This window comes from Pyrus communis, chromosome 17, assembly GCF_963583255.1.
Source record: "Pyrus communis chromosome 17, drPyrComm1.1, whole genome shotgun sequence".
In the NCBI taxonomy this organism is placed as follows: Eukaryota; Viridiplantae; Streptophyta; class Magnoliopsida; order Rosales; family Rosaceae; genus Pyrus; species Pyrus communis.
Window position 1 is genome coordinate 8,041,689 of NC_084819.1, and position 26,309 is coordinate 8,067,997.

At 38.3% G+C, this 26,309-nt stretch overlaps 5 protein-coding genes across 5 annotated transcripts; 1 reads left to right on the top strand and 4 right to left on the bottom strand.

Annotated features, from left to right (window-relative positions):
• Positions 1-716: 716 nt before the first annotated feature.
• Positions 717-7,895, bottom strand: LOC137723353 (uncharacterized). The gene is made up of 13 exons (XM_068462524.1): positions 7,745-7,895; positions 7,533-7,632; positions 7,330-7,408; positions 7,156-7,231; positions 6,966-7,049; positions 6,768-6,872; positions 6,346-6,426; positions 6,166-6,230; positions 5,585-5,654; positions 5,428-5,505; positions 4,923-5,020; positions 4,677-4,812; positions 717-1,066 (listed from the first exon to the last, which is right to left on the bottom strand). The coding sequence occupies exons 1-8, from the start codon at positions 7,796-7,798 to the stop codon at positions 6,228-6,230; spliced, it is 582 nt and encodes a 193-aa protein (XP_068318625.1). The 5' UTR covers positions 7,799-7,895; the 3' UTR covers positions 717-1,066; positions 4,677-4,812; positions 4,923-5,020; positions 5,428-5,505; positions 5,585-5,654; positions 6,166-6,227.
• LOC137721958 (uncharacterized) lies at positions 2,939-5,961 on the bottom strand. The gene is made up of 7 exons (XM_068460974.1): positions 5,945-5,961; positions 5,585-5,654; positions 5,428-5,505; positions 4,923-5,020; positions 4,677-4,812; positions 3,330-3,477; positions 2,939-3,027 (listed from the first exon to the last, which is right to left on the bottom strand). The coding sequence occupies exons 1-7, from the start codon at positions 5,959-5,961 to the stop codon at positions 2,939-2,941; spliced, it is 636 nt and encodes a 211-aa protein (XP_068317075.1).
• A 7,205-nt stretch (positions 7,896-15,100) lies between the features above and the next one.
• LOC137723322 (probable xyloglucan galactosyltransferase GT19) lies at positions 15,101-16,883 on the top strand. The gene has a single exon (XM_068462486.1). It carries the CDS (start codon positions 15,260-15,262, stop codon positions 16,682-16,684), a length of 1,425 nt encoding a protein of 474 aa, XP_068318587.1. The 5' UTR covers positions 15,101-15,259; the 3' UTR covers positions 16,685-16,883.
• A 2,749-nt stretch (positions 16,884-19,632) lies between these two features.
• LOC137721959 (beta-ketoacyl-[acyl-carrier-protein] synthase III B, chloroplastic-like) lies at positions 19,633-20,903 on the bottom strand. The gene is made up of 4 exons (XM_068460975.1): positions 20,820-20,903; positions 20,039-20,119; positions 19,816-19,932; positions 19,633-19,638 (listed from the first exon to the last, which is right to left on the bottom strand). Exons 1-4 carry the CDS (start codon positions 20,901-20,903, stop codon positions 19,633-19,635), a joined length of 288 nt encoding a protein of 95 aa, XP_068317076.1.
• On the bottom strand, positions 19,932-24,761 carry LOC137723347 (beta-ketoacyl-[acyl-carrier-protein] synthase III, chloroplastic-like). Its single transcript, XM_068462515.1, has 4 exons — positions 24,232-24,761; positions 23,086-23,229; positions 20,820-20,956; positions 19,932-20,119 (listed from the first exon to the last, which is right to left on the bottom strand). The coding sequence occupies exons 1-3, from the start codon at positions 24,426-24,428 to the stop codon at positions 20,926-20,928; spliced, it is 372 nt and encodes a 123-aa protein (XP_068318616.1). The 5' UTR covers positions 24,429-24,761; the 3' UTR covers positions 19,932-20,119; positions 20,820-20,925.
• Between the last annotated feature and the right edge of the window lie 1,548 nt (positions 24,762-26,309).

The following is a 26,309-nucleotide window of genomic DNA, read 5'->3' on the forward strand; positions in this document are numbered from 1 at the left end:
AATTTCATCGTGGGTGCATGAGGCTCTTGATCTTGACTTGTCCAAGAACAAGAAGGAAGAAATTTGCATCCACATGCATGAATTAGTTGCAACAACTTGAAAGAATCCTAAGTTGTGTGCTCGACACCCAAAATCTGTGGTTTATGCCACTTAGTAATACAATCTAATGGTATTCCTTCACTTATAGTGTGAGGTCTTCGGTTTTAGCGAGAATTTAACCACATTATTGCTAGCCCATTGTGACTCTAAGCCCACCTCCTCCCTTAGTGTAGATAATATCATTCAATCAAAAAAAAAATCTATGGTTTCCCCACGATTTGTGACTCATGCAACTCCGCCGAGGGAAAATTCCAAGCCCCAAAGGAAGACAACTGGATGTACACATTTTGGTGACCCCAAGCATAACGGTGATATGTGCTTCATGTGCTTCAAACTTCATGATGATGGGATGATCATAATGCAAGGGTAAAGGGGAGAAAAACCTCCAGTTTGACCTGCCTTCGCATCTCTTGCAATTCCTTGGTAACTCAACCGTTAAAGGATGGTTTAGGCAAGCCACTGGAATCGGCCCAATGGTGAGGGTGGGCGTAGGGTAATGGATAAGAGTAGGCTAACTTCAAGGTTTAAAACCCGTCATTGTGTCCGAAAAAAGATTGTATAGATGACCACATGAGCAACATGGTTTTGTTAAAAAATAAATAAAAATAAATAAAACAAGGACCAACTTCATGGGCATTATCATCTCATGAGAATAAGATTTAATTCGCATTTTTATGATAAAATAAAGCGTTTTTTGTGAGATTTAAGTGTTGTTGGGATAAACGTAAAACTGTACAAGAGAGGAAAAACAAAAGCTAAACCGGTATTTCCCTCTTTTTCCACGAAAGGCAGGATCCGCTTAGCAACAGAAGAAAGAACTTCATACATTTGGGGGTGGCCAAATCTTCTCAAACAACTCCTCAACGCGATTTGCTTGATTAGCATAACCGTCCAGTCCACTGGCCAGAAGTTCCACGGCCGCAGGTCCCACAGATGATGCAAAGCTTAATTGATCCCACTTGGTAAGCTGGACACAAGGAAAAGATTAGTTAACAAATGCAAAACTAAACGAACTTTGATAGTCTGTTCAAATTATATTTTCCACCAGAGAGGCATCTAACTGACAAAGATTATTCAAAACCCACTCCAGAACTTAAATTCTAATAACAGAAACCAGAATTTTGTTGAGCATTGAGAAATTATTCTTCAAAGTATGAGAAGCTTCTTATTCACCACTTTGCACTTTTTCAGAAAGGCTATAACAAGAAACGTGTCCATGCAAGCTGATCTAAGCTCCAGCAATCCAATCAACGATAATTACCTTCTACGTGAAAGCAGAAAGCATGCACCACACATATTGTCTTCAGCACAACTATGGTGGTGCTACTAAAGGGTCATCTGTATTCGGTGGTAACGTAGAAAACAAAGACATAGAATACAAAACATATGTTGAAGTGGTTCCAGTGGCAAAAGCGGTTTTACCAACGAGTGACCAGCCGGTGACAGAAATAGTGGTCTGCCTGGTGGCAAACATGGATAATAAATTTCATTCTATTGAGTAAATAAGTGCATGTAATCATAGAAGAAAATGCTCCACATCATTTTTGCACCAGAAGGATATGATGAGAACACCAGTTGGTGCACTAAAAATATTTTCATTTGCTCACTTGTTCCCTATTAAAGGAGGAGAACACCAAGAGGAATGGAACCAAGAAGTAGAATCCAAAGAGTGAAGAGAATCACCAAACACAACACCCACATGTAGAATCCTTCAACACCAAAGCTGAAGATTACTCACCACTTGACACTTCTCTTGGTCTTGACGTGTTCAAGGTCATCGCTTGACAGCTATTGGCCATACCCCAATTCCAATTCAAGAACAAGTGCTTGCCACCCTTGAATCAAACTCAAAACCGGAGATCACAAATCTGGCACGCCTGGCGGGACAGCTCTGCCTCTTTTCTCTTCCTGCAGTTCAAAATTGAAGGGTCCCAAGAAAAGTCAAGCCATTCCCTCGACCATGGACAGGAACATGAGTGCCTCCACCACGAGCAAAGACTATGACGGTGTTATCACTCATAACAAGGCAAAGGCATCATCCTCAACTCAACATATCAACTCCTCGCCAATTCGGCCTGAGTCATAAAGCATGGACCAAAAGCACAGACCAGTCATCCATCGAGCTTTGTAGGGGGCAGATAGCATGCCTTTAAAAAGAACTGGATGAGTTTGCATGAAAATAAGAAGGGTTTAAAGAACTCAACGCACCGATCACTCTCACCAATTTCAGAATCCAGACTTAAGCACAGGGCCATACCATGAATCACTGACTGATGACCAAATTAGGGAGTTTCCCTTGATACCCCTGGTATCAATTGGAGGTTCAGATTCCAGGCTATACAGCAGTTTATGTTGACAGGGTTCATTTCTGTTGAAGAACAACTAGCCAAGAAGAAGGAGATGATTGCCAAATTAGCAAAGAAGCTCGAGGAAAAAGATATCAAGATCTAGAGAAGTGTGTGCTGAATTACTCTGAATCCAGTAAGAAAGAGTCACACCAAGAAACTGAACCTAGCAAGAAATTGAAGTTAAAGGCCGAGACTTCCCCAGTGGGTTCCTTATCTGTCCAACAAATTCAGGACGTGACTATGAACAACATTAAGGAGAACGGGTTTCCCTCTCAAGACATGGAGCCTAAGTCTAAATCTCGCTTCCATAGCACTCAAGGGTACTGTAAGCATGATGGAGCTTGTGAATACAAAATAGTGGGAGGATGAACTGGTCATGGATTGCATCTAATGATGGTACTCATTAAGCAATAAATGTAAACACAGGCTTTGCAAAGTGTCAGCGGTTGAGATGTGCAGGCAAGGTATGCATTGGGATTACTCAACATCCTCTAAGGGAATAAGCCCCAGACTTTGAAGAGCTGGCCACTCATGTGCTTGACATGGAGTTGAGCATCGCCATCCATGGCAGGAAGAAATACTGTATCACCAACCATTGTAAAGAGACAAGGTTCTCAGACATAAAACGGAAAAATACATGAAGAAGCTTACCAAAGAAGCACTGACTATCAATAAAGTTGTTTTCACAATTTTTATTTCTTCTAATCAAAACAAGAATGCTCTCTGTGGTTTATTCTTTTACAAGAAAACCAAAGAGGAAGGGGACCATGAAGTAGAAGTCAAAGAGAGAAAGAAGAGGGGGAAAATAAGAAAGAGAAGAACTTCAAAAGAAGGAAATCCCAAAGTGTACCCAAACCAAACACAAAACACCCAAAAAGAAACCTCTTGTATTGTGTTCTTCATCAAGCTTGCGGAGAATCACCAAGCACAACACAGGGCTGCTGATTCCTTCACCACCAAAGCCGAATATGACTCTCCACTTGATACTTCTCATGCTCCCGACGGGTTCAAAGTCAATCCTCAACGACCCCTGACCATACCCCAATTCCTATTGAAGAACAAGTGCTTCCCACACTTGAATTGAACTCAAGACTGGAGATCGAATCAAATGAGTATTCTTGTAAAAGAAAGAATAGACCACAGAGGTCGAAACTCACAAATGATTTTAAGTACACAAATTATTTTTGTACATGTGTTCCTGTTTGATTTGAAGTAGGAAAATCATGTCCGCAATAGTGACATTCCTATCTATGGGAAGGACGATGATGGTGCAGCCATAAATTGGTGATTCTAGAGGTTTCGAGTTATTCCATCTGCACGTTCATTCTATTTCTAGTAATAACAATAAAATACCGTCTGAGCTGTAGAGCTTGCCTCCAAAATGAAAGACTTTAAAATTTAAAGATACCGTCATGGGTAACTAAGCATTCTCTGTTGTGATTCTCTATTTTGATCTGGTGTTGTGATAAAATTGAAGAACAAGGAATTGAAGAGATTAACAATGGAGGAATTTCGAAAGGATTGTTGCTCTCTGCAAAATCTAGCGGGGCATATTCTATTGCTTCTCTCTCTTCAAAACTCACACACTCGGTGCTTACATAACCGTTAGAGTGGATTCTCACTGAATACAAAAACAATCTCAGCCCTTCATCTAGCTAGTTGCTAGAATTACAACACCTGGCATTATTTGCCTTACTATCATATAACTTCTACTTTGTATTTTAACTCAAGTGCATACACACATTAATACACAACTTATTCCTAATCAGCTATAGACTTATAATTCAACATTCTCATCATCAATTGGCAAGGTTTATTAAAACTGACAGCTCAAGAAGAAAAGAGGTTCAACAACAACAACAAAGCATTTTCCCACTAAGTGGGGTCGGCTGTATGAATATTTACTACTTTTGACACTCAACATCTACTTCTCAAAGGAAATAGAGTCGCTCATAATCTTACCACTATTTGGTTTTTTATATTTAGCTCTATCAAAAACGGCGCCATTTTGGCCTTCTCACATGAAATAAGAGACTGATATACAGGCAACAGCAATACACACAACACGCAGGTGAGCCTATTAACCTTATTCATCCTTTGCTTCACGTATATTATAGAGGAACCTTGTAAAATTCATTTAATTTTGTCATGTACTACCCCCCACCAATAGGTTAGAATGAGAAACTCCTGACGCAGAATTAATAAACCGAGCACAGGGAGAAAGCATACCTCTTCTTCATTGAACTTGTAGGTGGCAGCGGTTTGTGGAGATAGCCTCCTGATGAAAGAGTACTTCTCTTCAGGGGTAGTAACTGATTCTTTGAGTGCCTGCAATACCTTCAACGGTGCAATGATGTAGTCAACCCTGAACACATAACAGACAACATGAGCAGGAAGTTCATGCCTTACGTTGATTTTTGTAAGACCTCATAGCTACATAAAAATACAAAATTAAAAAGTGGGTATATAAATTACCCCAAGAGACTGAATAGATCCTGCTTATTCCGAACTGCTGCTGCCATCAACTTAGATTTATGTCCATATTTGTGAATGTAGTTATATGCCTTTGTCACCTGCAAAACCAGAAAACATCTTATTATTATATAGGAACAGTTTATATCCAATATCTTCCTTCACAAAAGCTCCATTGTCACATGAGTAATTCTTGGCAAATATTCTTTAGGCTCATTGCTAATTGGGGAAAGAGAGTTCAATCAGTGATGCAGAAAGAAAGTTTGAATAAATTCTTTACGCTCAATGCTAATTGGTTATGACTTATGAGATATAAGGATATGAAACTATAACTTGAAAAACACAAAAGTACACACCAGTTTATATTTGGCAATCAGTTGTAACTGAGATGAATATAAAGGTCAAAAATGAGAGATCGAAATAAAAGTTTATTCGTTTAAGGACCATGACAAATAACAGTGCACAATAAAATATAAAAAAACCACAACATGAGAAGTTTCCAACTTACCAAAGCTAACCCAGGATCCTCCCCTCTTTTGAGAGCAGCTTCTATCTCAGGGTCACCAGAATGGTTGCGAGACCAATCCTGAATGATAAATTTGACCTTTAGAAACTAAAAGTTGAACTAAAAAAAATTCCATTATGCAATTGTGATTGAACATTACCCTAAGACGGCCAACAAAAATCTGGATAACAGAAGCACCAGCTTGGGCTGCAGCTGCTGCTTGAGCAAAGCTGATGAAAAATGACCCAAACCATCACCAAACACAACTTAAGAATTAAAATTGAATTCATCTTAGAAGACCATAATGTGTGTTTAAAGAGCAAGGGTAATGGCAAAGTCGCCTTACACAAAGTAACTTTAATAAACAAAATAACAAGGCAGCATTCTGATTTTGTTTTCATCATCAGAACCTAATAGCTTCTGCTATAGAATTTTAGATTGACATTCACGCAATTTTTATTGCCACAATAAGAAAACATGTCATCCACATAATAACAATAATGGCACCTTTAGACATCACCAATGGTTTTGGACCATTTTCAACACATTGGCAAGCTATTTTGTCTCCCAACCAAAGAGGAAGAGAGGCAGAAAGGGAGGGAGAAGGTAGCATGAAAAATTATATCCGCTAAAACTGTATAAAATCGTGCCTTTATAGAATTTGGTAACTTGGTACAACACCAAGCATAATATTTCAAACAGGTTCTTCAAGCTTACACCAGTTAATTGTAAGAAGCTTACCTGTACACAAATGTCAAATGTGTCTGTATGCCCTCAGATTCTAGTAATCTTGAAGCCTCTATTCACTGTACAGAAACCCAACAACCAATGAGCAACAAAAAAATGCAAAACAATCGTGGCCTTATTGTATCGTGTCAACACAGAATGTTCACTACAGGCATAATTTTATCTAACACTTACTTGCCAAGTTGAAGGAATTTTGAACAGCAAACGCTCTGGAGGAACGTTAACTTGATTGTACAACTTCAGCAAGTCATGCACCTGCATATTATAGAAACCAATTGTAACAGACTGCAACGAAAAGATACAAAATAGTCTAAACAGTGCTCTGAAATGAAAAAGTCATCTAGTTACAAACTATCAAATCTAAGCATTTTATAGGAGTTCTGAAACTTCAATGCAAAACAATTGCAACAACCATTATCACTAACAAGTCATAAAGCTGCTCTAGATACAACTAAGAATGAGCTGAATGCATACACGATTAAGATAGAAACCAAAAAATTATACTTGAACATGCGCGATTAATTATACAATATGATTAATTTCCCAATAATGTGTTGGTTGAAAATAATAGATTGCTCACCAGGAAGAACGAATACCTTTTGGATAATTCCATGCATGTCATAAGCAAGACGTGCATCCACCTCAGTAGACACTCGGCCAGGAACTAGTTTTGCCAAATCACCACCAACATTCACTAAAGCCTACACACCCAGGACTAAAGTTTAAACCCTATGATCAATCTAATAAGGCATATGCAAGTTAAATTGTTAATGAATAATATAGAGAAAACCAACCTTGTTGAAAAAACATGACAATCTCACTTTGGAGTTTTCATGCAGATTACACTCCGAATCTGCCAACGCCGTATCCACAGCATTCTATAGCAAAGAAAAATTAATCAGAAAATACTACATGTCTAATGTCTTCCCATATTAGCATTAAAAAGTAACTTGAAGTTTCCTAATTTTTCAATTGAATGCTTACTCTAAAGATGGTATCGGGGAGGCTATAAATACCCAAGAGTAGGGAAGAGCTCACTGTTGCAGCAGTTGGAGGAAATCTATATACAAATAATCAGCCAAAAAATTCAAAAACACTAAATTAAAAAGAAGAAAATCCTTCATGTAATTCAGCTAGATGGAGATGATTCACATGTACCTCTCAAAATCATCGAAAATCACGGTGTCTGGAACGATCTCGCTATAGCTAGAAACAGCGTCCAATTCAGTGGTTGAACCTGACAAGCCAATTAATTCAACAACAAATCATTGTCAAAACAATATCTGAAACAACAAAAAAATAAAAAATAAAAAATAAAAAAGGAAAGCTGAGGAGTGAGTGAGTGAGTGAGTGAGAGTTACCAGTGTCGAGAGTGGAGGCGCGAATGAGAGGAAAGGATCGCTGCGGGTTGAAGTGTAAATTGATACGTGGGGATCCATTGGAGAACCTCAGCCTCGTCCGCTGCCGTGATTTAATTTACAGTTCGTGCAGTAGTTAGTCAGCTAGCAATAAGAAAATCTGAGAATCTAGAGAGAGAGAGAGAGAGAGAAAGTGTGGAGTTGGTGAAGCTTACCTGGAAGGAGGACGAGACGGCTGAGGAGGGCGGAGATTGCAAAGAGATTGACATTGTTTTTGTTTTGGTTTGGCAGAAAATCGGTTGCAGTTGGAAGTTAATTGGGCGGAGGATCAACGAGGTTCTCCTTTTATAGAGACAGACAGACACCTCGTTTTGGTCATTTATCGCAACTCTCAGCTTTAATGAATGTCTTTTATATGGCAACGTTTTCACGAATTCTTCTCGTCTATGCTAAATTTTTTATTGTGAGGGAAATATAGGTAGTAAATCACGTATTTTTATGTAAATTATTGAAATTTTTATTTTTTAAGGTATTAATTTTTCAATACACAAATTCCACCATTTGTATAGTAACACGTAGTGTATCACCTCATGTGTCAGTCACATTGAAAAATCTCCCTCCTAACTGGATATTTGTCCAAACTAAGGTTATAAGTAAGGGTGGTTTCGGTACTATTACCGTATCAAAATTCTCGTACCAATTATCGTGCTAAACTTTCGGTTTTACAAAATCTATTATCATTACCGTACTAAACTTTCAGTACACCGAAGTTCGGTATTGCCAAATAGTTTGATTGGCATGGCATGACAATGGTAATTGCCACTTTGTTTTGGAACAAAATCTGTTTTTATTTTTTTAACCCAATTCAAGGGCAAAGTTTTTTTCTCTACCTTTATCTCATACATTAATTCAAACACACATACACATTAATTCAATTCAAGGGAAAAATCTGTTTTTATTGTTTTGTAGCCTAAAATCATCTATTATTCATCATTCACAATTCACACACACATACACATTAATTCAAATGATGCGTCAAGATTCATGATGAAAATTAAGCTTATAATCCAAATAGAAGTTACGAATCAAAACAAATAGAAGTTAACAATCCAAATAGAAGTTAAAGTTTCAAACCCAAATAAAAATCGGAACTAAACTTCAAAAAGTAAAATTCATTGATCAATTCTTCAAACTTGAGATGTTGAAGCTTTTGTAGGAGTTTACTTCATCCGCCCTAAGCCAATCACTAGTACACACTAGTGCTTCTACCATTTTAGGATTCAAGGATGCCCTAAAAGGATCCACAACCCTCCTCCCTAATCTAAATGCATTTTCACTAGCAACAGTAGAAGTGGTGATTGCAAAGATATCCTTGGCTATTTGTGAAGGAATTGGGAACTCTTTTATGTTTGATTTCCACCAACTCAAGAGATCAAAGTCACCAACAACAATGCTAATATAATTAGGGTTTTTTTTCTTTCCAAATTATTAGAATATTATAAAAATATACATAAATACATATATATATACATACATATATATATATATATATATTACATGTCACATCCCGGCCCGGGTGGGACCATTTTCCGGGCTCGCTCCACCACCGTAGCACGATATTGTCCGCTTTGGGCCCCGACCATGCCCTCACGGTTTTGTTTTTGGGAACTCACGAGCAACTTCCCAGTGGGTCACCCATCATAGGATTGCTCTAGCCCCCTTTTCGCTTAACTTCGGAGTTCCTACAGAACCGAAGCCAGTGAGCTCCCAAAAGGCCTCGTGCTAGGTAGGGATGGGAATATACATATAAGGATCACTCATCTGGGCGATGTGGGATGTCACATTACAAATATGTGTTATATAATTATATATTATATAATTTATGAATTATGAATTATATTATATTTTTTGTACGATACTGTAATACCATGGTAATGGTATCAATTACCAATATCGTATCATGAAATTTTGGTACGGTACAATATTGTACCATTACTAATTGGTACAAAAAAAAATGACACAAAATTGGTATGGCACGGTTGGCAATTCTGTTAGCACAGCAATTTGGCAAAAAAAAAAAAAAAATTCCACCCCTAGTTATAAGACGTTACGCAATAATCAGGCAGTGGCCTGGTGTTTAGCACTTAGACAGCTTGACGAGGCCTAGACGAACTAGGTGGGATTTAGGCTGATTTAAGTAAATTTATTATTTATTGTACAAATAAGTGCATGCTTATACGTAAAAATTACAAATAAGTACAAAATAAAATGACATATTGATTATAAAGTATTAGAACATAATACAAAATATAAAAATTCTTTATTTTCTGTCTAAGTGAGAGTCGCGGCCTAGACGAGTCTAGGCGGGGACCTAAGCAGGTCTAAGTGCCGATTTTTAATTTTCAAACATCTAGGGACCAGTTGAGGCGGTGGTTAGCCGCTTAGTGCTAACCGAAATCTAATGGTTGTGATTTGCTGAGCTCACGGTTGTAATTAAATTTTATTTTATTTATTGGATATGTTTTTATCGGAGAGAAAGAGAGAGGCATGAAGTTGGAGGATTATTCACCCGTTGAAGAGGGAAAGAGAGGCAAAGAGAGGGAGCTGGGGTGAGAAATCGATTTCAAGTGGATTGAAGCTCCGTTGTGACTGTGACCTGGTAATCTTATACCTTTAATTTGTTTTAGTTCACTAGGTGTGCTTTTGTCGGCAAGAGGGGGAAAGATTAGGGTTGTCTTCGTGAGAAAAAAAGAGGCAGAGAGGGGTTGGTGAGGGTAGGAGCGTTCGATTTTCAGGTGGATTGATCGCGACCTAGTAAATCCTATACCTTTATTTATTTATTTATTTATTTTGTTCACTGGGTGTGTTTTGTCGAAGAGAGAGGGATAGCTAATGGCTGTATTCGCAAGGAAAAAGAGGCAGAGAGAAGAAGCTAATGAAGGGTGTGAACGCTCAATTTCATGGGGATTGAAGTTGTGCTTGGATTGGAGTTTACAATGGTGGTTTATTCATAACCTCTAAATAAACCTAGATTGTGAAGGTCAATTTCTGAAGAAATCCAAAACCTTTGTTATAATCCATTACCATTCCATTTTGGTTTTTATAATTCTGGGAATTAAATCCATAATGGTGGGTGGTTGCCACTAGACTTGGTTGAAATCGTGAAATTGGATTTTAGATATATAGGTGTAAAACTTGTGCTCGGTTGTCATAAGTTGTTTTGTAGTTGAGTAGATTTGTGGCAGGTAGACATTGAAGTGTAATTCAATGGGGGATGAGTTAGAAATAGAAAAAATTATGGTGGAATGAAAGGATGTAGATGCAAGGGATCAATTTGGTGCAAGGAAAGTTGAATTTGTGCTACCAACGGTAGATAATGAGTTGAAACCCAAATTGAAAATAGGGTTTATTCGTTAAGTGAAGGATATAACTTTTTACAACAATTATGCACTTGCAGCGGGATTGGGGATTTAGAAGCGTAGTAGTAAAAAGTCCAATGGTGGTGATTGTTGGTTAAGGAAAGAATTTGTTTGTTTCAAACAAGGCAAAAAGAGGGTGGGTGCTAATCCCAAACCAATTAGAATCATAGGAGGGGTGATGCTAAAACTTAGTGTAAGGCAAAACTTGTGCTGGATAAGGGAATTGGTTGTGAAAATTTGGTTGTAATAGTTTTCAACAATGACAGAACCACCATATGTCAAGTGCCTCACACTTAATTAGATTTCGAAGGTAAAGAAGGCGATGATTAATCAATGTATGTAGCCAAACATTTCCATACATAAACAAGCGGGTTTATTAGAGGTGCAAAGTGGAGGAATTGAAAATATTGGTTGTAGCCCATGGATATGAACAATGCCGAACAACAATTGCGAGTTCATCTAATCGGTCATGATGAGAAAGAGAAAAAAAATCATTCTATTTCAAATTGAAGATTGGTAAAGGTGGAATACTCGGCAATTTCATTTTGGTGGATGCTAAGTCATGACATAGTTATGACCATTTTGGTGATGTGATTGTGTTTGACACCACTTTCAACACTAATATGTACTGGATGATGTTTGCTCCTTTGTTAAGAGTTAATAACCATGGTCAAACCACAATATTTGGTTGTGTATACTTGAAAAATAAAAAAACCGAGAGCTTTGTGTATACTTTCATACAAATTGAGTTCCGACATTTTGTAAGCACAGTTTTTCCGTCGGAATGTCGAATAGTCAATGTGTGAAGCGTTCTCATATCTTTTTCAAACAATATTTGCATAGAAAGTGCTTTTTGACTGAATTCATTATTTGGTTTAATCGAGCCCTTGGACGGCAACATTAGAAAGAGGTGATTGCGACTATAATAATGAAAATTGTGCACCTCCTTTGCAGCTTCACACTTCAATGGAAGTTCAAATGGGCAAATTCTACGGTAAGCATTTTCTTACCATATGCAGTATATATATTTTGGAAACTATACTTGTTTTACGGCAAGGGGTAATTATGTTTTTTAAAAAGTTTTTACAAAGCTTTATTTTTAGGCCTACTCACCCTTGTTTTTCGCTCCTCCAGGTTTTAGTGGCTAAGCTTTCATGTCGACAAGGATTTCTGGTAAACTGTTGTTATGAGAATACTACCGATAATATAATTCCTCATTTATCTTTGATGTACTTTACTTATACTCTAACATCACGTGTGAAATGGGTTCATTCCTGCTCACAAGCGCACTCTTATACTTAGGCACTTTTAGGTTTAAATTTATTCACATTTTCCACATCGCTACACTTTATGGCTTTGTCACCCTCCTGGTGTCGACCAGCACAACTTGATTTAGACATTCCAGGTCGGGGTGTGTCAACTAACCTCTTCATCTCTGTCACCCTTGCAGCCTTCTCAAGTACTTTGTACACTGTCTTATTCCCATTCCCTGACTTTTCCCTCAAGAAACAAGTCACACTCTTCAATTCCTCCACTTTAAACTTTTCGAACATAAACTGAGTGTACCTGCATGTAACAACCCGTCCATAATTTTACGATTTTATTCATTTTAAAGGAGTGAATTGACCATAATACCCTTAAAAGAAAGCTTGTTGACTTTCTTTGACCGTCTCTTCGTGACCCGCATGAGCTATTATTTTACTGTATTCTCCGAAGTACCTAATGGTACAAACGCATAAGAGCAAGCGAAACTGAATTTGGAGTTACGATGAAGATTTTACAAACTTACAAACGTGAAGGGTGATTTGGTAATTTCATGTGAGATATTTTGTGGCTTGTTTTGTGAGCCACGTGGGGCCCACGCCCCATTCCTCCACCTCTCTCCTGTGTCCCCCCCCCCCCCCCCCCCCATCATTTTTGGGAGCTCTCTTTTGTTGTTAGGACTCTCTCTTTCCCTCTCATCTCACATTTCTCATCTTTCATTTCAAACCCTTTCTTTTTACACTTTATGTACAACACAAAATAGTCGATCCTCATCGCCATTTTCCACTTTCTCCGACAAGCCCAATTGAACCAACTGTTACTGCAGACCTCGTAACAAGTCAGCATCAACATGGATGCTCCATCAACAACTCATCTTCTCTCTACTCTTTAACCCTTCCTTCTCTGTAAACCAGCAAACTATCCATCTTTAAGCTCTTTAAGCCTCAAGATTATATAAATCACTTCCCTTTTGTTGTTGGATCTAATGATGACCTTGAATACATGTTTTGGTGAAGTTTAACAAGAATTTGACTCGATGAAGAATTTTCCCAGAACTCTGGAAATCTGGATCGTGACCATCAGGCCCCTTTTAGGCCGTTCTCCAGGCCAACTTTAGCTACAATTGGACCCCAAACTGGTATAAACCTCTTCCTCACATTCCTAGCTTCTAATTGGCTTTTGAATCATTACATTTGGTTGAAAATCGAGCTTGAAATGAGCTCTAAAAGTAGAGGGGAAAACTTGAAAAAATCTGGAGATCATGGTGACGGCGCATGGACGCGCGTGGCTGCCTAAGCATATACTCTTTACATTTATGCACATTTATCAATGCTCTAACATTGCATGCACATTTATCAATGCTCTAACACTGCATGCATTGTAAAAAGAGTGTATCCCACATTGCGCACTCTTAGTTTAATATATTTTGATACGAAAAAAGACAGTTACATTAGTAAGGGGAATAAACATTACCCCATACAAAACAAAAAAAATAAAATAATAAATACAGGAAATGAGGGGGGTGCATAAACCTTACCCTTCTTGCAAAAGAAAATACAATAAAAAAAAAAAGGGACAAGGTAATATACAGTGAGAGAGAGAGATAGAGAACTCGAGATCAGAGAGCGAGAAAACGTGAGGATTGAGAGGAAGAAAAGCGTTTATGAGACAGGGATGGAAAAGGATGGAAGACTCGAGAAGACCAACGCAGCGACATCCTATGGAAGCAGACGGACGCGTAGCCCTGGGAAAAATTGAGAATTTACTGTACAAAAAAAGAAATAGAATGACAAAGAAAGGAGAAGCCGAGGGCATTTTCGTCAAGTAAAACAGATGAGTGATGCGTGGAATGAAAAGGCTAAATGGTACAAAAAAAAAAAATCAGAATACAATAAAGTCGAAGGCCATTTATGTCCCTGCACTATTAAAGAAAGGGTAAAACGGTAAAAAAAATTGAAAACATAGAGGAACTAGAGGGTAGTTCCGTCTGTGCACTGTTAATGAACAATGTTTTTTCACTTGGGTTTTAGTATAGGTATAATATGGTTTGAAAATGAGAGAGAGAGAGAGAGTGTGTGTGTGTGTGTTCCAGAAAAGTGGGAGACACGAGAGTGAGGGGAGGAGTGGTGTGGGCCCTACTTGGCACACAGTTCAAAGTCACCAATGAAAATACAGGAAAAAATAGCTCTCGTCGTGAATTTACCAAAACATCCTCACACTCTGTAATTTGTAAAATCTTCGTTGTAACTCCGATTCTAGTTCTGCTTGCGCCTAAACGTTCGTATCGTTGAGTACATCGAGAATACGATAAAATAATAGTTCATACGCATCACAAAATAACGGTCAACAATAGTCAACCATCTCGCCTCAAGAGGCTTTTCATCAATTCACTACTTTAAAATTAATAAATCGTAAAATTATGGACGGGTTGTTACATTTTCGTCATTAACTCCGGATGGTACTTGTATAAAATCTCCTAAATTTTAATGTGGAGTATATGGAATACATGTAAAGTGCTAATAAAAAAAACCCTAAATAAATTAAAATTTTTGTTTGGTTAATCATTAACATGTGACAACGTGCTGAAAAAATTTAAAATTCCATCGTTGATGTATTAGCCAAAGCTCCACCCCGCCACCGCCACCGCCACCCCAACTAACACCAACAAACCCCACCGACATAAACGCGTCAAACCCCACGTCCCATGCACTCAAGCAGTTTTAAAAAAAAACAACCTCATCATTTTTTCTCTCTACACAACAACATTTTTGTTTTCTTGTTGGATTTCCATTTTTCAACCCAAAAAAATAAATAAAACAAATAAAAAAAATGCAGTTTTAACAGACAAAACTAATCTTCCTCCCAAACTGGACAGATAAACAGTAAAAGATAAAACAAACAAAATTACCATAACAAAACAGAAAAATACCCAAAACCCCTTAAAACCATTTCAAAAGTTTAAAGAATTTAACTGTAAAAATATCCCCATAAATAACCCCATTTCTCTCTCTCTCCTCCCAACATCTCTCTCTCTCTGAGTCTCCTCCAATGGCCTCCTCCAAGTCCACTTTACTAATCACCACCTCCTTCCTCCTCTTCTTCTTCTCCTCCACCACCACCACCACCATTCGATTAAGCTCCGCCCAAGTACCCAGAAACAATCTCGACCCAAGTCAATCCGACTCCGACTGCACTGGTCGTTGGATCCACATCCGACGCCTCCCGCCGGCTTTCAACCTCGATCTCCTCTCCAACTGCTCCGGCTACCCTCTGTTCGACGACTTCTGCCCTTACTTGGCCAACCATGGCCTCGGCCAGAAAACCCATAATGTTTCTCACAGCTGGTACCGAACCGACCCCTTGATGCTCGAGCTTATTTTCCACCGTCGGATGCTCGAATACCCATGTCTCACCTCAGATCCCCAGTCCGCCGACGCCGTCTACCTCCCCTACTACGCCGGCATCGACGCCCTCCGCTACCTCTACGGTCCCGATTACAATTCCAGCTCCGAGCAGGGCCTCAATTTGTTCGAATTTTTGACCCGGGACGACCCGGAATTGTGGAATCGGAATATGGGTCACGATCACTTCTTGGTTTTGGCCCGACCCGCTCTGGATTTCTCTCAGCCGCTGAGGAACGATCCGCGGCTGTGGGGAACTTCGCTGCTCGAATTGCCGCAGTTCTTCAATGTCACCGCTCTGACGGTGGAGGCGCGTGCCTGGCCGTGGCAGGAGCACGCTGTGCCTTATCCGTCGTCATTTCACCCGCCCAATTTGTCTTTATTAGAGGCGTGGGTGCAGCGGGCGAGGCGGTCCCGGCGGACAACGCTTATGATGTTCGCCGGCGGTGGCGGTGTCGGAAATAATCCGAACATTAGGAAGAGTATTAGGAACGAGTGTGAAAACACCACCATAGAAAACAATGTGACGTCAAACAACAACAATTTGGGGATGTTTGGAAGTGGGGTTGCCGATTACACAAAGCCTTGTGACTTTGTGGATTGCTCGAATGGTATATGTGAGCATGACCCAATTAGGTTCATGAGGCCAATGTTGCAAGCTAATTTTTGCTTGCAACCGCCGGGCGACACCCCGACAAGGCGGTCCACGTTCGACAGCATTGTGGCCGGCTGCATCCCCGTATTCTTCGAGTCCTCGTCCGCCAAAGTGCAGTACGGGTGGCACCTGCCGGAGGATCAGTACGGGGATTTCTCGGTGTTTATACCCAAGGAGGATGTGGTGTTCAAGGAGACTAGGATTTTGGATGTGCTTAGGAGCATTCCTAGGGCTAGAGTGAGGAGGATGAGGGAGAGAGTGTTGGAGATGATACCAAGAGTTATGTATAGAAGGCATGGAAGCTCAATGGGATTGAGAGCCAAGAAAGATGCTTTTGATCTTGCAATTGAGGGTGCTTTGAAGAAGATTAAATCTTGGGTTCAAGTTCAACCTAGAGGTCAAGCTTTTGCTCAATGACCTACTTTAATTTTTCTTTTCTTGGCATTTAAGTTACTGTAATTATTAATTACGTTAAACTTGTATTTAGCTATTTATCAATGTGCTCCGCCGTCTGTTCCCGAGTTCAGATTTTTATTTTCGTGGTTTAGATTTATGTTATGTAATTATCTTATCACTTGTAAAAAATAAAAATTTAGAAAAATTATCATTTCAAACATGAGATTCAGAGTATTAGAATTTTTTTAGCATTGACTGGTGGCTCAAGAAAAATAAAAATAAATAAATTATTGGGCGGGAGAAAAAGAAAACAATTTTACTGAGGTCACCTCCAATCCTAGGCTATGGGCTAAACTTTCCCCCAAACTCAATCCAACACAAGGGAAAACTTTGGGCTAAATGCTAAATGGGGAACTAAGGCCAGATTCCGTCCAAAATTTAGCCCAAAAGTCGGTGTGGACCCCACCGAAGGGATTGCTTTTCAATGTTTGGCCGCCAAACGCAGCCCACGATGACGTCTAACGTGCGAGGCTTCCGACTGCCAGGGACCCACCCACGTGGGCCTGCCGGCCATATTCCGCATGAGCCCCAACGACTCCTTCCATCCAACGGTTGTGATTATCAGGCCGTTGGTTAATCCAACAACCTAGATTCAATTTTTTTTTTTATATTTTATATTATTGAATCCAACAGTTGAGATCGAATATAATAAAATCTAACGGTAAAATAAAAGATATAACGACCCAAATTTAAATCCAACGGCTAAAATAATTAAAAAAAAAATTTAACTCAAAATCGAGACTTGCTATCATGCCAGGGAAGCCTCTTTTGTCTGCCTTGCGTAGTAGCCTCTTCGAGTCTTCACGATTTGGCTTGTGGAGGTATATGGCTCCATATATGACTTGAATTGCCTAATAAAAGCGCTTCATATTCTCAATAGTAGTACTCTCCGCAATTCGGCAATACTCGTCAATTAAGTGTGCAGAGCACCCATTAGCTAGCATCTGAAATGCAGATGTGAGCTTCTGATGAGATGATAGACTTTGGCGGCCAACAACATCTACCTTTCTTGCAAAGTAGTGGTCATGATTGACAATTGCGTTCAAGATGCTTTCAAGTAGCTCTTTCCCTCATCCGAAACTGCCTCCGAAAATCATGAGCAGGAAATCTCGGACGCTCGATGAAATAATCTTTCATCATTCGGTCATGACACTGTTCTCTATCACGCTGCACAAATGAATGTCCCGTGACATAACAACGATGACTAGATTCGCCATGGTGCTCATATTGCATAAGCAAGTTTACAAGTTCAGCTTCGACGTTCATCAATTTTGCATCCTCAATGTCAAGCCTTGCTTGGTATTGTGCCATCTGTATTGCCCTGCTATGCCTTCTTCTATCACCCATTGATGAGATATTGAGGATTTTTTGGAAACAAAAACTCTTTGAAAGTTGAAAGATTGGTGAATATAAAGGATGATTGAAGGTTGAAAGATTGTGTGATCAACTAATATTGAACCTGTGTTTATATAGAAGATGATTGATGAAGGTTGAAAGTTTGGTGTTGAACGGTTGGTCAAAGTTAGTGAAAGTTGAAAGTTTGGTTGGTGAAAGTTAAAGGCTTGCTTTGTGAATATTTATCAGAATTTAAATATTTTTAGATTAAAATGTTTATTAAATTAATTTACAATAGTCTACATATTTATTATTTATTTTTTAAAATTAATTTAAGAAAAAAATTAGCCTAAGTTCATTCTTTAATAATTCCGGGCTAAAATTTTAGGGTTAGAGCAGAAAAACTGTTTTTGGGCTAAAAACTAAATTTGCCAGGCTAAAAAATTTGGTTTTTAGCCCATGGGTTGGAGATGGTATGAGGGTGCCAAAAAACTAAAGGAAGAAAAAAGCAGAGACAAACAAACAAAAAGGGAGCTGATGGAGATTATGATGCAACAATATCTAATACATTGGAATTTGAGGCGAGTATTGCAAAACTGCGTTTCAGTGTGCATCGCCTCAGGTTTCGGAGCAGGTCTTATTCTGTCTTGGCCGGAGGCGATGAGGTTTCAAGTTCAACCCCATCTGAAAATGGTAGAAGCCCAAGTAAGACCTGCTGCGAAACCGGGAGTTGCGATAGTATGGCCTGGTTTCACCTTCCCACTTCTCACATCTTCGTCCAACGCCAAAGGTATGGAAGCAGCGCTCGTGTTTCCATAGTTTGCCAAGTTCGAAATCACCTGCTCTGAAGGGATTTGCATGCGAGTAGAAACCGCATCGAGGATCCTCTGGTTTGCCTGTGTTATTGATTTGTTTTTGTTATAACCCATCACCATTATCAAAACAAGAAGTACCCCCGTCGCTTGTTTGCTAGGATAACCTTAAGTCGTTAAGAAGCTACCGTAAAGAGCTATTTTCATTCAAACTTCCCATTACAAAGAATGACAGTAGAGCAGAGCAATCATTTTAATCAGTAAACCCGGGGTAAACTTTCCGAACGATATCATTCGTCATACATGATGGAGCAGTAACCAATCAATGCTAGATTGAGGGAGACCGGCTTTTGCAAGAGAAGACTCAAGTGACTGTGGCACGGTACGCACAGCAAAGCGAAAGGCCTCTTTACCATTCATTCGAAGGCAGGAATATGAAGGGGGTCTTGGAGGGAAGCCTAGGACTGAACCATTAGAACCATTAGAACCCAATTCATCATCTGTTTCATTTCCTTCGAAGGCAGCAGTGAGATGTCTGCAAAGAACGCAATAGGTCAGTATCAGAAAAATGCTGTACTTGCTAAAAAGGTGCATAAAACAAACATAGAATCGAGAAATCACAAACCTGTTTCCTTCACCATCACTATGCACATCAAAAGAAAGCAAAGCATCATCCTCACCGTCGCAGGCCTACACAGTTACGGAAATTTAAGCTGTGGACTGAAATGTTTAGAAAGAAATCTTTACTCATAATTCATTTGATCAATTCTGGAAATGACGAGATTAAGATAGTATTATATGAGTTTCTAAAAAAAAGGGGACAAAAATTGCTGCCAAATAAAGCAGAGTCCAAAGTTAGAAGCTGAGAGGGACTTCAATGCCCCTATATAGAAAACTAGAGCTTAGATATATGCCAAAAATATTCATTAAGCAACATAAACGCACCTGAACTAATACAGCCCCAGCAGCATCCCCGAAGAGAATACACGTTCCTCTATCAGTCCAGTCGACAATCCGAGAAATAGCATCAGCCCCAATAACTAGAATTTTTGAATCCACTGGCTGTAGTTTGCGCAATATAGTTAAATCAATTAAACATGGAAAATAACGTGGTGTACTGAGTAAAGTTAACTAAGTCATTACCTTTAATGTGACAAGAAGCTTATACAAGACCCAAAATAAATCCGCTACAAGCAGCTGTAATATCATAAGCTAAAGGGTTCCTTCGGCAGCCAAGTGCTTTCTGAACCTGAAATTACAATATAACACAAATTCAAAATGTAAGCATTTACTGTATTAATAAAACAGCATAAGTACTAAGAGAGTAATATTCAGTCTTTCTTTGATTATATTATGGGTGATCGATATAGTTCAGTATTTGGTCAAAGTTCGTGCCATGGAAAAAGCATAAAACTATTTAAGCACAACAAACTTAATCAACAAAATAACCTGCTAGAAATCTAAAGACGAGACCTGAAAAAGCCACAGTTTTCAAAAGTTGGCCAGCAGTAGTCTGACCAAATACCGAACAAAACAAAAAAGCATGCCATATTTAGTACAAAACTCCAGTCCGGTCAAGATGAATCACGATAATGGGAACTCTTCTATAGTTCTTAGACATAGATGCCCCAAGGAGGCAAGAATCTACTTTTGTCCGAAATAGGACCCCCTTATAAATTAAGGCAGCTAGCAATGATCTGTTCCTTTTTATTTTTCTAATAAGAAATGGTCTTTTCATTAGTCGTAACAAATAAATACATACCTAGATAGATGAAATTTTGTTCATCACTTAAAGATTTATAAACCCCTCAAAACATGAAGAATCAAATATAATAGAAATCAATATTGGCATAACAATCATATAATGCACACCACTGTGAAGCTCAATCCCTATTTCTTTTTTTAAATCCCAACGACTTAATCCAGATACCACCTAGTGACCTATATACCTGAGGAGCACAGCCAAAGACATCATCAGGCGTAGATGTGCACATCAAGATTAGGTCCACATCATCAACATCAACCTGTGACATCTCAAGTGCTTTATGCGCTGCCTCAACTGCTAACGTTGTCAGGCTCTCTTTGCCTGTAATTTTACAAGGAAGTCATTCAAATATCCTGTAATTTTAGAAATGATAGCATAAAATATCCAGTACACCTAGAAATGAGGACCAGAGAAGAGACAGATAGTTGTATAAAATAAGTGTTCAAATAAAAGGTAGAAGCATCCAAACATCCAGTACAACTATAAGAAAGCCCCCTTAGGCTCTTACACATCTTACACTACCAACATCAATGAGGTCAAACCCCGCCATATGCTTATCGTTTCAGTTGTCTGAATAGAATGGTGAAGCCACAGTGACTATGTAACAAATATTGTTCAATAGGGGCAGAGAAAAAGGGTCATGTATAAGCAGCTAGCTGACAAAACTAATCCTAGGTAAGATTCAAATCGTCAACCTGAGAGGTCCAACAGATAGTTTCCTCTTGTAACGCAGTGCATGAGACTATGAAGCTGAATTTCCCAAGTTAAACTCATTGCATGTGATTTAAAACATCAGGCTAAGTCACGACTAATTGTTTACCAAATTTATGACACGTCGATTATGAATTCCAGTGTGAACAGCTATCCATTCATCGTTAGTATCTACTACTTTTGCGAGATCGTCATTTGAAATCTTAAGACTGGGTATTGCTGAGCCGCATCCAATTAACTAGTAGCCTTTACTGACAAGCCTGAAATAATAGAGATTAATTAAGATCAGTCAGATTATATTTTACAACAGCTGTAATATCATAAGCTAAAGGGTTCCTTCGGCAGCCAAGTGCTTTCTGAACCTGAAATTACTATATAACACAAATTCAAAATGTAAGCATTTACTGTATTAATAAAACAGCATAAGTACTAAGAGAGTAATATTCAGTCGTTCTTTGATTATATTACGGGTGATCGATATAGTTCAGTATTTGGTCAAAGTTCGTGCCATGGAAAAAGCATAAAACTATTTAAGCACAACAAACTTAATCAACAAAATAACCTACTAGAAATCTAAAGACGAGACCTGAAAAAGCCACAGTTTTCAAAAGTTGGCCAGCAGTAGTCTGACCAAATACCGAACAAAACAAAAAAGCATGCCATATTTAGTACAAAACTCCAGTCCGGTCAAGATGAATCACGATAATGGGAACTCTTCTATAGTTCTTAGACATAGATGCCCCAAGGAGGCAAGAATCTACTTTTGTCCGAAATAGGACCCCCTTATAAATTAAGGCAGCTAGCAATGATCTGTTCCCTTTTATTTTTCTAATAAGAAATGGTCTTTTCATTATTCGTAACAAATAAATACATACCTAGATAGATGAAATTTTGTTCATCACTTAAAGATTTATAAACCCCTAAAAACATGAAGAATCAAATATAATAGAAATCAATATTGGCATAACAATCATATAATGCACACCACTGTGAAGCTCAATCCCTATTTCTTTTTTTAAATCCCGACGACTTAATCCAGATACCACCTAGTGACCTATATACCTGAGGAGCACAGCCAAAGACATCATCAGGTGTAGATGTGCACATCAAGATTAGGTCCACATCATCAACATCAACCTGTGCCATCTCCAGTGCTTTATGCGCTGCCTCAACTGCTAAAGTTGTCAGGCTCTCTTGCCTGTAATTTTACAAGGAAGTCATTCAAATATCCTGTAATTTTAGAAATGATAGCATAAAATATCCAGTACACCTAGAAATGAGGACCAGAGAAGAGACAGATAGTTGTATAAAATAAGTGTTCAAATAAAAGGTAGAAGCATCCAAACATCCAGTACAACTATAAGAAAGCCCCCTTAGGCTCTTACACATCTTACACTACCAACATCAATGAGGTCAAACCCTGCCATATGCTTATCGTTTCAGTTGTCTGAAGAGAGTGGTGAAGCCACAGTGACTATGTAACAGATATTGTTCAATAGGGGCAGAAAAAAAGGGTCATCTATAAGCAGGTAGCTGACAAAACTAATCCTAGGTAAGATTCAAATCGTCAACCTGAGAGGTCCAACAGATAGTTTCCTCTTGTAACGCAGTGCATGAGACTATGAAGCTGAATTTCCCAAGTTAAACTCATTGCATGTGATTTAAAACATCAGGCTAAGTCACGACTAATTGTTTACCAAATTTATGACATTATCATGCACAGAAAAGTACAAACTGACCTGAAAGATCGATTACGAATCCCAGTGCGAACAGGTATCCATTCATCGTTAGTATCTACTACTTTTGCGAGATCGTCATTTGAAATCTTAAGACTGGGTATTGCTGAGCCGCATCCAATTAACTTGCAGCCTTTACTGACAAGCCTGAAATAATAGAGATTAATTAAGATCAGTCAGATTATATTTTACCAGCTTGTATTCATACCCCTATTTAGCCAAAATGCAATCTCAGTACTGACAGTGGCTCGTGGCAAAGGGACTCTGCTTATTACATCAAACACACAGCACTGGCTACGGTCCAACCCAGGATAACTTTAAAAAAGAACAATTATAATTAGACGCAGGAGACAATTTTAAAAGATCCGTCCTAAGCCATGAGCCATTGGTAGGAATTGCTTTTTAAATTTTATAAAAACACAAATAAAATAACCAACTCATTCAGGACAAAGTTCAATAACACACTAGGCATTTAATAAAGGGATACGGCAATTTGGTAATGTTCTACATTTAGCACTCTTTATCATAAAAAGGAAATTTGATGTTTTTGCCAAAAAATGATTCACCTAAGCTCGTACCTGCAATCCGACTTACATCAATGAAAATGCTTCTAACTTAGTTGCATCCTCTAGTTAGTCGTAAAAATGGTTTGTTAGACGGTTACTTTACTGTGCCTTAAACATCTATGTATATGTATACTTCCCTCACTTTGAGGCTTAAATTGATTGTAATTACTAGAAAATTCGGCTTCATTGATTCGGATAGATTGTAGTCGGCTTCATTGCTTAAGCCTAGTAAATCCTACTCCAATGGAGATGAATAACATCACCTAATTCTCAACTCCTAGTGATTATAGCCAAACCGAAATTTAAAAACTTTGTGCAATAGAAGTTTAAATATGGGAATTTAAACTCCTTCCCTTTCATATATAGAAGCTGGCTATGCAATGACATGCCAACCATAACTACAATCATATTAAAACAAATCGAGCCGATACAAGTAAATCCAGAAAACTAAACAACTTTATGACAAAATGCACATCATGAAGCTTTCTAACAAAGATGATAAATCAAATTCAAAATCCAACATACAAAATAATGAAGGGGCAAAAAAAACCAAAACGAATGAAAGAACGGAAATTGAACTCACTTGGGTGCTCGAGATTCAGAAGCGGATGCTCCAACATGCTTCTCTGCGCCTTCAAAAATGCTGGAGCTGAATACCCTCTTGGAGATTCCCTCTGGGGAACGGAACCCAGATCCAAAAATGCGTATTGAAGGTTGAATCTTCCTCCTCGGGGTCGGAACTGTAGGAGAAGTGAAGAACCCAGATGCATTGGTTGCCATTTATTTAAACCCACAAAACAAAATTTCAGACCCAAAAAAAAAAAATCCAGAGCCCCATTGAGATTGAATTCAGGTAATATTTGAAAACCAGAAGCATGCAATGAATGGCGTAAACGAAACCATGAGAGGGATAGATCAACAGCTATGGCGGAGGAGGGACCCTTCTTTCTTCGGAGGATCCAAAGCAAGACAGACAGAAAGAAAAAAGATGAAATTTTTACGAAATCAATAGGCTTTAGGCAATTACGTCAAACCCAAATGAGCAAACTCCAATGCTTTCAATTTTCTCTCTCTAAAAGTTATTAACAGGTGCAGGGGAGGAGAGAGAGAGGCAGTCAGTTACTCATATGCCATGCTATGCTCCTTTCCCAGATGTTATTGTTCTCCAGCAAAATTTAAAGGGCGGTTAAGGTTTTTAACACAACCAAAGTAAGTGGTAGAAAGTTTATAGAGAATTTTTGGGAAAAAAAGAAATTTTTTTTTTTTTTATAGAGAATGACTTACATGAAACAAAATAATTTCACTGTTATTGTGACTTTTCAATTTAATAAAATTGATATTTTTTAGAATAAATGATATTATCAACATTAAGGTGGTGGAAAGTGTGTTAAGTCTCACAATGAACTAGTAATAATGCGGTTTAAATTTACCTTTACCGAAAATCAAACTAAGTCTCACATGATGTTATATATAAGTTTTTCTTAACATAAAACTATTTTATATAAGTTGTTCTATAAAATTGATTTCTCTTGACATGATTTTATAAGACTGAATTCAAACGCCACGTCATGGCATACTCATTTTATATAAATTGTTATCAGAATCTATAACATTGATTAGTCTTCATTGGTCCTGTGGCTTAATTTGGTGGTCCAAGTTTGACATTCTAATGCGTTGGATTGTAGGGGAGTGGGGACCCTCTCCCAACTTCCACCTATAAAAAAAAAAAAAAAAAAAAAAGGAAAATATTCCAAAATAGGATAATTTTTTTATCTTGGGACAAAAATAGGACAAACCGGCCATGGACAAATCATGCACACCATGTACAAAACCGAAATTACTAAAATACCCATATATAAATACTAAAAATCATTAGCCCATTGCATCACTGTTCTCATTTGGAAGAGAGAGTTGTCAAGAAAGCTCTATGAGCTTTGAGTTTCTAGGTTGAGCTTAGATCTCTAAGCTCCCATTTCGAAAAGAAGGAAGTCCAAAGAGAGGCAAGAAGAGTGAGCTAGGTTTTGGGTTGACTTCATACCTCTGATTTCGAACAAAGGGATGCAAGAGAGAGGTGAGAAAAGTGAGTTGAGTTTTGTACCATATTTTTTATTTTGGCTGGAAAATTCTATTTTTTCCAACAAATAAAGATTCGGTAAGCATAGTAATGTAAGGTGTTTAGTTCCAAGTTCCTTCATCAATGATTTATGGATAAATGGGTTGTTTGTAAGATGATTTAATACTTGAAGTTAAATTAGAGTTTATGTTTCATGTTGGGGTGTATGGGTTGTGGAATAAAATTCAAGTTTTGACATGCTAGAAACTAGAATAAACAATTTCTGGTTCAAGTGTCCAATTGCAAATATTTGTAAAAAAATTCCGTAATATGCATGTTGTGTGCAAATGGTGTGCATGGCTACATATTAAATATGAGAAGATGAAATGTTCACTAGTTATGATGCATGCATGTTGTGCCCCAAAATTTAGCGAGTATGACAACAATCTAGTTGGCCGAGGTGAAAAACAAAATTAAAAAAAAAAGGGCTTAGAGGACGTTAAGAGTCATGCGTGTCCATGAAATAAGGATAACGAGTATTACGTTTTCTATGTGCACAGTTAAGTGGTAGTTGATATACGTAACAAGACTTTTCAAACTGTTACTGT